The following is a 10,477-nucleotide window of genomic DNA, read 5'->3' on the forward strand; positions in this document are numbered from 1 at the left end:
TGTAGTGTAATTTTAGTCTCCATCCATCACTGTGCCCTGTGCTCTTCAGGGTTACTGACCCCGTATCTAAGCACAGCTGATCTGAACTTGCACCCTATGATGGACAGTTTCTAGTGGCCTTAGTATCTGCATTGATTAAAATTGTAGGTTTGTCACATAGCTGAAGCAAAGAACAGGGTGACGTGTGGGACTGTCTCATCTATTCCAGCATATTGACAAGTCAAAAATTGTTCCCTGAGGCCCAGTCTGTTTCTCACCTCTAGATACATGTCCTTGCTGGTCTCCTTGACGTTCTCCTTTAATACATCAACTGGTGCACTTAGGTAACCATTAGCAAAGCCTGTCCGCTCCTCCTCTATCAGCAGGTGGAACATGCAGTGTTTGGCCTGTTCTTGAAGTGCAGTGGTGTGCTCTAAAGGTTAAGGTGCCTTGGTTGGGTGGTGAATATTGTACACTCTCTTTATTGCCGGTGAAGAGAGAAGGCTTCTGTAATGGGTAATTCCAAGGAGGAACCTGTGTTAGGTTGTCTACAAGATTGATTCTTAGTCTACTTCAAAGCCTATTCACTTATCTCTTGGCCTTTGAATGGGTCATGCCATCTGGATGCCCAGAATACTCCAGCCTCTTCTGTAAAAGTAGAGACAAGTGGGCAGAAGGCGTGCCTTCATGTGAGGGTGATGATCCTGTTGGTGTGTGAACTTCCTACAGCAACTTGGTCTTGTTCTGTTCTTGGTCCAAGCAGGGCAAAATACAGTACAGGGCAGGGGGAAATGAGGTGCAGTTCCAAATTCTGTCTAGAAATTAATTTTTATCCCACAGCTAAAAGCCTATTCATCCTCCTCCACCATGAAATTTAAGTACAGGCAGGAATATTGGCATTTCAGAGGATGTATTTTAAGAATATGAGCCTGAAATACCCAGATATTGAATATTTCTCGAGCAAGGAGGTACATCTTCTTATGATGATGAACTCCCCCAGCAGAGCGCATTCTGGCTTCAGCAGTGTGACGGACAATAGTACCTGAACAGTTTCCAGTTTGCCAAATGGAAGGCAGCGAGTAGCAGTGGGAAGTATTCATTCATCGAGCCTTTGGCAAGAAGTCAGAAAGACAAGGAGGGGATCTCACTTCTTACATTGTTTTTCCTCTTGCATCCAGTGGCATTTATGTAGCTTTCTGCTAAAAAGCTGCAGTTCCAGCACAGTGGGGACCTGCTTTTCAAAGACTATCATTTGTTGGAAACAGTGGGTGTTTAGTAGTTGTGCAAATCAGATTTATGCTTGTGGCCAAACTCCATGTTTTAGCAGTAAAACAACACTCTTGAATCTATAGCACTATTTGTTTAATTAAACTTTAATTATCTGCTCCCTGCCTCTCTGCCACTAATCGTGGCATGTTTTCTTACAATGCTCTAAATGCAAGCCTTTATTTAAAACTAGCAGTTTGTATAACGAAATCTGCCTAAGAATTAGCCACCTCCTCCTTGCTCTGAAGCTAGTTACCAAGAGCAAAAGGATTCTGGATAGTGTATATGCCTGAACACAGTCTGTGCCCTGCCACTTGCAGAAGCATGTTGTCTTCTGCTACAGATGATTCACAGGGCTAGTAATCATTCCCCTCTTGCCTTGTTTCCCTCTCCTCTTTCTGGAGGTATGATTCATCTGAGCGGTTCTCCGTGTGTTTGTATTTTTAAGAAAATCCTAAATCTCTCTTGCATTGACTCTGCCAAGAAGCCTCCAGCTCTGCTGCAATATTTACAGCACAACCAAGCACTCACCAGTCCAGAGACAGGTAACCCGAGGATGAACATGCAGCTTCAATTCTACCTCTTGGGCAAAACAAAGTAGTGCTCCCCAGTTGCATGGCCTCATCCTCTTCTTCGGATGTATGATCATAAGCACATGTGAGAACATGATCACATATTTGAAGAATGCATCACAGTGCATTCACATCAGAATAACGACAGCGTGTTAATTGTCGAGATAAATATTTTCTGAGAGTGAGTTTTGGATCCTTAGCATTGCACTGACATGAACCTGTGCACATGGTCTCCCAGCCTTCCAAACTGTAGTATTTTCTAGCTGAGCCCAGAAATTCCTTCTGCTGACATGAACCCCCTCTGTGTGAGCTTTGGGGTCTTCACGAGCAGTTAGATGCACACGTTTGCCTGACCCAGCACATCTGGGGCAAGTGTCCCAGGACTTCCTGGCAAGTTGAAGCTGTGCGTCACCTCGCAGGGGGTGCTGGGTTTCCTTGGAGGATGGAGATTGCAGCACAGACCTGTTCCCATGCTCACAGCTGCCGTCCTGTTACAAAGCATCCAGACCGGTGCAGAGAGCTGTGCCCACTGACCCCTCTCATGCCTCTGCACTTCCTGCGAGTCAGGCATCACCCTTTTGCACAGATCTTTAACGGGAAGTGGTTTGGGTTTTAAGCAAAACTGTCCTGTTGGAGAGGAGACCAAATGTGAAGAAGCTCCTATGGAGTGCCACTGGTATAAGTCGCATCCACTGTGTCAGTCTGTCTGGGCCTGGGCCATGGAATCTCTATGCACCCCTGGGCCAGAGCAGCCACCTCAGTGCTGGGTTTGCATCTGGTCTTGTGCTGAAATGGGATGGTGGGAAAGTGGTGCGAGAGTGAAGGAGGGGTCCAAAGTTATTCAGGAGTAGTCACGAGTCAGAAAGCCTTCGTTAATGCATAGAGAACAGGTGAAAACACATCTGCCCACATGGGAAGCTAGTGACATGTGGGCCAGCACACAGCACAGGTCACATAAGTCTTCACACCAGTACTGTTTCTACATGAGATTTTAAGGATGTGCTGCTGGTTTCTGAGAGCATCCCAGAGACCTAAAAGCAAAGAAAGGCAGAAATGCCTGAAGTGCAGAGTGACAAAGCCCATGAGATAGAGGGTTGCAGTTACGCAGATGATAACCTCATATCTGCTGCACTGAATTGCCAAACAGCAAGAGGAATGTTTCCATTCTGTAGCCTTATGAGATGAAGCCAGGGAAGGTATGGGCTGGCTGCCTCCAGCTGAAGTCGCCTCTGGGATCTCTGCTCAAACACAGACAGCAGAAGCACTGAAACCAGAGGATCCCAGTTCACAGAACACTCCTGTAGTTCATAGAAACCAGAGGAAAATAATGTGCCTACAAGAGAGGTTGCCCCAGTTGGTGCCGTCTCACCTCTGCAGTGCTCAGGTACCACTTCAGGCTCTGGCAAGCTGCATTTCCCTTCACTGGAACATGGCAGCATCAGCTTAGCAGGAAAGTTTGGGAAGATCTCAACAGCTTTTGGGTCTCACAGGCTGCAGTATCGACTCTGCACCCTCACCACCATCCCAGGTCAGCACTATGTCACTGTGCTGGCTTCTCACCTGCTGCTGCTGTGATCTGGGAAGTCCCAGGGAAGAAACCCAGGGCCTGGCTGAGGCAGTTGCTCAGGTTTCTTCATCCTTTTCACCTACCGTGGTGTTTGAGTGGCAGTAGCTCAGGACTGTGAGCTGCCCTCAGGGTCTCCTCTATGGATGCTGGTAGAGGAGCTCCAGCTCGCAGCCAGATGCAGTGGCCCAGACTAGAGTGCACAGGCAGTACCCCTCATTGTAGGAGCTGCTTTCCTCTTTGGCTGTACGAACTTGCCAGGTATTTCATAATAAATAACACAGGTATTTGAGGCTGACTCATGAGGCATCAGGTCCACCTGGACTCAGACTAGATTATGCATGCCATAGTAAAATCTACAAACAGGTGGTCCTAGGATGAAGCTGTCACAGTGTAACAGTAAAGGGAGATCTTGCTGGCTCAGCCAATACAGTATATCACCCCAGATAGTTTCCTCAGCCTCTCCATCCTAATGCTGCCATTGATAGCTGAAAATTAAATGTTTCTGGAAGAGAAGTTGAGGAAGCCAGTCTCACACTGGGACCCCTGCTCAGGGAGAGCCCTCTACGCATGTCCCAGCAAAGGGTGTTGGTCACCATCTTGGTTAGGCAATGAAAAAGGGCCCAGCAGGAGGTCAGGAGGGGTGAGCAGCTGGTCACTGGCACCTTGCTTTTGGGGCTGGAGGATCAGCACGGTATGAGAGTGTTGCAAGGCCATGACGGTGCAGCTGAGCTGCTCAGAGGAGCCTGCTGCTCCGTCCTGCTCTGCCTGTGTGCTGCTATCCAGGCTACAGCATGAGTCTTACTAAATATGCCCCACAACCCCAAATGCCTGGTCCATTACTTTGCACACTAATGTGGGTGATGAGCGGCACTTGACCCCTTGGGGAGCTTCCTCTCCCCAGTCAGGGCTGTTGTGTGACTCCTGTGTCCGTTGACATCCAGAACGGGCAGCCCTCCACAGCCTGCCACCGTGGTGCCCCACTGCCACAGAAAGGCCTCTGGAGGCAGTAAGGACATGGGACTGCAGCTGGAGCTGGTGGTGGCATTAACAGAGGAGCTGTTGCTCCAGTATGGCTACCAACCATTATCACTAATGCTAACTGGATGGACTGCAGTTTGCCAGGCAAACACCAGGCTGCAGCTCTTTAGCAGTGCCTGTTTTAATTTCTGTGCTTTGGAGGAGACCGCCAATGCGGTAGTTCAGCCCTGCTCCCACAGCCGTGTGCAAGCGCTGCCTTTGCTGCGGTTCTGCTTTCTGCCGCCGAGCGGTAACTTCGGGCTGCGTGGCGTTCGGGTGCACTGACTGCAGCTTGGTGCGTTCTAGGTGAAACCTTTGTTCTGGGAGATGGCCTCCCAGGGCCCTTGGAGCCTCGCCTGGACCCCATGGACTCAGCCTTGAACTCTGTCAATTCATCCAGCCACAGCAGGAGCTCCAGAGACTATCGCCTGCAAGGATACAGGCACCTGCACCAACCCTCTAGCCTCACCCAGGGCAGTACCTCTGCCTTGCGTAGGCTTAGCTCTGGGGGTAAGAGAGTTAAGAAGCCAGCCCTCCGATTGTAAATTTGGCAATAAAGGGCTTTTCTAACTCCAGTTACACCTTTCTAACTTCAGCAAGTACCAGAGACTGGCCTCTACACTGTTAAACAGGTAGTCTGTTAGGTTTAACGGTAGCTCTAGAGACATGGCAGATGGGCGGGTGGAAATACGGAGAGGTGATGCTTGCAGGGTCACTTGTTTGGCGTGGTGACTAGGTGGACCTGGAGGTCAGTGGAGAGGAAGGAGTAGACAGGAGCTGAACTTGCAAGGATGGGCAGCAGGCTGTCAAAGCGATAAATGGGCGTCCGAGTCCATGAGGGTGGATTGGGAATGGCCAGGGAGTCAAAAACTGCCCGATGAGGCCGGGAGCTGGGGCGGGTGGCCAGGATGATGGGCGGATGCGTGAACAGCACTTGTCTGTCTGGAGGAATAGGGGCAGGAGAGCTGTTCATTGCAGTAAATCAGTATATGTCAAATCTAGGTGCTTGCAAAAAAAAGTTGTAATTTTAGGTGCACGGCATCAATAAAAGCCTCTAAAAAGGTCAGGCTGCTGATGCCTTGGTCCATCTGCCTCCCCCCACATCTATGTATGCAGGCAGAGAGAGCTGACACAACGGGCTGTGCTGATGCTGCCACGTTGGGAGCAGAACTTCTGTTAGCTCGGGCAGTGCTTCAGGACAACAGAATTTCACATATGGGCTCAGTCCGTCAGAAAACGCAGCCGATGAAAACATAAAACAGCTTTGCCATGTTAAATTTGCTAAAGGTGGTGTTCAGAGCTGGGGAGCGAGGGGAGAAATGGTGCGTGGGGAGAGAAGTGGGAACAGAGGATTGTTTTCTGCAAAGGTGGGAACCATCAGCAGATGGACAAGGAAGAGTGGGAACGGGGGGGCCAAACTCAGCTGAAGGGGGGCAAGGGGAAATTGGGGTTTAGAGTGAACAAAAGGGCTCAGTTTAGAAGTCTGCCTTGAAAAGTAAGGCCTAAGGAAAGAGAATAAGGCTTTGGTGCTAGACGTGTGCCTCAGGAATCTCTGGGGCACAGTTGGAATGTGCCCTTTGCGTTGTCTCTGCCATTGCTTTGAGAAAGGAGACTGAGTGGTAGATCAAGGGTAAATAACTGCTGGAGCGATGCTGCGGGGATACTTGGAGTAATGGGTGCTTTTTCACAATTCCTCCCCAGGCTCAGACAGATACCTTGGATCTCGAGACGTCTCGCGGCTGAGCAGCCGCGACCCCTCGTCCTGGACAGTGGAGGAGGTGATGCAGTTCATACGGGAATCGGATCCACAGCTGGGACCCCACGCTGACCTCTTTCGAAAACATGTAAGTATGTTTGTATATGTATATATATGTATGTGTGCGTGTATATACATGTGTATATTATATATGGGAGGGGGCAGATCATCACACAAGGAAAATCTAGGAGAGTCAGAAGAACGGCAGCACTTTGTACCAGCTGGAGTTTTGTGCTAAGAAAAACATCCTCATAAATCCTGCTCGTATCGTGTTCAGGCTTGGGATCCTCTTACTTAGAAATCGTCGAGGGGAAGACATCGCAGCCCACCTAACGCTCCAAGCACCGCCACCTTTGCGCATATGGAGAGCTCAGCTCTTAGTTGGATTTGAAACCTAGCACTGAAAACACAAAACCCTGTTCATCCTGGAGTCTTAATATTCACCTCGTAACAAATTTCTCCTGGCAAGAAGCATGTTCCAAGTGGAATTCATTGAGTGCATTGCTGCTAAACGCACATCCCCCCGCCCCCCCCCCCCCCCGCCCACCATTTCCTATAAAGAGGATTCTCCTAAGGCTCTGGCTCTTGTGCATGTCTTTTAAGTGTAAAATAGCTGCAGACATACAGCATGGAGTTTGTACAATTAAAGCTACAAAAATTTTGGCAGCTCCATGTCCTGATTGCTGCCAGACAGTTCGTCTTCCCTCTGCCTTTTGATTCATTCCATGTTATACCTGGTGGTGCTCATGAAGTCAGAAGAGCAGTAGGAGGAAATACCTGCCTTCCCCAGGCAGGAGAGGCAGATGGGATGCTTCTTAATCTGTGCTGGGCTGAGACAACACTCTCTTTTTTTTTTAATTAGTTCTATTTTAGAACCACCAGTAATTGAAAAATGTTTTGTTTTAATTATGCAAGAGAGTGCTCAGCTCTGCTAAGGGATGAAAGTCCTCTGTATTTGCAATCCTGAGGAAGAACTTCGCTTTCATCTGAAGAAGGGAAAAGCAGAACGAACCTGGTACTGGAGATCTTACCAAGTGTGAGACCTAACTGAGCATCGACATAGGACAGGATTTTCTGTTGTTCAAGGTTGTGACTTTTATTTTTCATTTGTAAGTCCATTAACATTTTCTTCATGGAAAACTGTCCGCTGCAGAACTCCGGGCCAAGCCTGGACTAGGTCAAGGAAAGGAGTGCTGCAAGGGACTGAAATCTTGCACTCACAGATGCTAAGTGCAAAGCTGCTGTCTGTTTATTTTGAGCTTTGTGATCCCTGCCCTCCTGAGCCTCAGTGAGGGACTCATCTGGCTCAGCTGTAAAGCATCAGATACTTTTGAAAGCTGTGATGCTGAAATCAGCCCAGCTGGAGATGAGATGCTCCACCCTTGCTCTGCCAGCTCCTGGGACTTAGGAACTCCAGAAATTTGCTTTGCACACAGTGGCAGTCTTTTTGGGTTTACGAGGTTTGGTCCCTTGCCTCCTTCTTCAACCTTGACTTCAGGGCTGCGTGTGTCATGGCAAGACTGCTGTCAGGGTCAACACATCCTGTGCTGGGAGATCTCTCCTGCAGCGGGATGACAATGCTTTTGAGTGAGACTGCTCCCTTGCACTGCCACTGCCTCAACCGTTCCCCTGTCAGGGAAACCCCCATCTTTTCCTTCCTCCATGCCTCCCTTCAGGATTTGCTGACCAGCTGGACATGGCTCCTGGGTGTGTATCACCCAGCAGATTTCCCACCGCCACACAGGGGCCTGGGGCTGAACCCTCGTGCTGCAGGCAGGGCGGGATGCCTGTGCTGGGACGCTGCAGTTATGTGCAACCCACCTCCACTGTTGAGCAGTGCTCTCGCACCTAGCCGTGCTGCTTCAGCCCTCGTCATTTTGGGCATGGCCTGGCTCAGCAGCCAGGATTAGGGCTTACAGGTGTAGTCACCAGTGCTGTTGTTTCCCCCTCCTTGCAGGAGATCGACGGGAAAGCCCTTCTCTTGCTACGGAGTGACATGATGATGAAGTACATGGGGCTGAAGCTGGGGCCAGCCCTGAAGCTCACTTACCACATCGACAAGCTAAAGCAAGGCAAGTTCTGAGAGGACGCTTGGCAGGACGGATCCTGGAAGCTCCGCTCCTGGCCATCCATACCCGCGCTCGCCTGCTGACAGGTACGCATGCACACACACCCATTTACGCCGCAGACGGACACCTCGCCGACACCCCGGCCCCGCTGCAGGGGTCCAGCTGCCTGCCCGCCCCTGCGCCAGCAGCCAGGCCCCAGCAGGCGCTTGGGAGGAGGCTGGCACACAGTTGGCCCCGGGCCTTCGCACTGGACTCGAGTCATGGGCATCCTGTTGGAAGCGGAGGGTCTCTCCCTGCTGCCCAGCCGGCGCTTCTCCGCAGGGTCCTGGTCCTGCTTCCCTGGGATGGAGCAGCGGCTCCGGGCAGAGCCCGTGGGGACAGGGCACTCGCGCCGGCTCCTCTCCCTCTCGCTGTGGTTCGTGCGCTCCTAGTCTCACCTGCTCGGGGCGGCCCTCGGCTCCCATCCCCTCAGAGGGGCGGTGGGCCGGCGGGGCTGGACACTTTGTGCTTCACTGGGCAGCCTGGCTGCGAGGGGGACGGTGACCCTGACCCACGTTCAGCCCCCGTAGCACCGCGCCGAGCTCAGAGCAACGACTGCCCCCATGCCCGTCTTCCATGCCTTGGGGGAGCCCGTCCGCCTGTCCCGGGGGCCGCTCACCTCCCAAGCTCTGCCGGCCCCTCAGCTCCCAGCCTTCCTCCAGCTGGGGACGCCGGGCCGGGAATGGAGGCCTTTGTATTTATTTCTGACTGGGGAGGCTGTGGGGCGGCACACGGCGCTGTCCAGCAGTGTGGAGCGAGCTGTGGGAGAGCTGAGAAGCATGGCTGGGTCTGGCATACCCGTGGCAACGACGGGCCTGGGTCGGCATCAGAGACTGGCTGGATGCTGCAGGACTCGACTGATCCTTCTCTCCTTTTTTTTTTTTTTGAGTATTTTTTTCTTTTTTTTTTTTTTTATAAGGAGTTGTCTGTTTAAAATGATGAAATGATTTTTCTACCTGTTGCTGAACTTGCAACTCTTGGCGATTTTTAGCCAGAGATGCAAAGGTTCATCTTCCCAGGGGCCCTCCTGGTCCTCTGGTGTTTCGGTCCGTCCCAGCTCAGCGTGTGCGAGAGGGTGTTGGGTCTGGCAAGTCAGAGGATCCTGGTGTGGTGACCTGCCCTTGCGTTGCTCTTCCTGCGAGGGCTTTGCCTTACCCGGGGGCATCTGTTTGTTTCAGACAGTCTAATGTATTTATTTTTGATGGCACTTGAGCAGTAACCCGCTGTCCCACGCATGTTACTGCAGCTGCAAGAGGAGTATCGGAGTGGAGGCCGCCCAGCTGTGCCGCCCTGTCCCCTGGGCAGCGGCTTCCAGGCTCGGGGCTGTCTGGGGGGACAGGGGCTGTGTGGTCCCCTGGAGCATCACCTCCCCCGGCCTGGGAGGAGCTGGGGAAGGGCTGACGGGGAGAGGCGCAGTGGAGGCGAGGGCTGTCCCAGGCGTGTGCCCACGCATGCACCCACAGCACGCTCCCGCACACGCTTCCTTTCTGCAATGACCAAAGGGCTGGGACGGAGATCTCCACCGCAAGCACTTCTTTCTTCTCCTGCCTTTAGCTCACCCTCTGTGCATCCAGAGCAACGTCTCACACCCTCTTCCCGCCAGCCTTGAGGGCCCTGGCCAGCAGCAGAATGGGCGCCCTGGTGAACAACCCTCCAGTCTCTTGCACTGGGTCAGGTTTACCCCTAAGGGGAAAAGTTGCAAAAAAAAAAAACAAAAAAACAAAACCCAAACCCCAAAGTAATAAAAAGGCTTTTTGTTGTACAGCAAAGTCTGTGCTTGCAGTCCCTGCTGCGGTCCCTGCTGCTGCCCCGGTGTGGTCGGAGGGAGGTGGGGCTCTGGCCACTCACAGAGCCCCGTCGCTCACAGCCTCAGCCCCGGGATGGCCCTCGTTTTTACCTGATGCTGATCCTGCTGGCCCACTACAGACAGGTCCCCGTGCGGGGTCAGCCAGTGCTTTCCTCTGCACTTATTTTACATTGATTTGTTTATAAATAAAAGGATAACTAAGTTCCTCCCTGCTGGTTGTGTGTGCACTGATGGGAGTGCTTGGCTGGGCCCCTGGCAGTGTCTCCCTGCGGGCACCTGCCATGGGGGACCCTGGGGAGCACGGGGACAGGGCATGGGGTGTTGCTTCAGGACAAACCCCTGGCCGCTCCTGCCCTGCTCCTCTGGTGCTGTTTGTGGGGGAGCTGGGCCAGACCTGGGCTGAGA

General features: G+C 52.0%; 1 protein-coding gene across 11 annotated transcripts in view; it reads left to right on the top strand.

Moving 5' to 3' along the window:
- Positions 1 to 10,276, top strand: part of SCMH1 (Scm polycomb group protein homolog 1) — a 75,984-nt gene extending 65,708 nt beyond the window's left edge. For 9 of the 11 annotated variants that reach the window (XM_075047708.1, XM_075047714.1, XM_075047715.1 and 6 more), the window contains 3 exons: positions 4,708 to 4,911; positions 6,103 to 6,245; positions 8,115 to 10,276. In XM_075047708.1, the coding sequence (XP_074903809.1) occupies positions 4,708 to 4,911; positions 6,103 to 6,245; positions 8,115 to 8,240 (473 nt within the window). In that variant the 3' untranslated portion in view covers positions 8,241 to 10,276. The remainder of the gene's footprint in view (positions 1 to 4,707; positions 4,912 to 6,102; positions 6,246 to 8,114) is intronic. The other 2 variants (XM_075047716.1, XM_075047717.1) reach the window with 1 other exon arrangement.
- Positions 10,277 to 10,477: the final 201 nt, after the last annotated feature.

This window comes from Buteo buteo, chromosome 16, assembly GCF_964188355.1.
Source record: "Buteo buteo chromosome 16, bButBut1.hap1.1, whole genome shotgun sequence".
Classification (NCBI taxonomy): domain Eukaryota; kingdom Metazoa; phylum Chordata; class Aves; order Accipitriformes; family Accipitridae; genus Buteo; species Buteo buteo.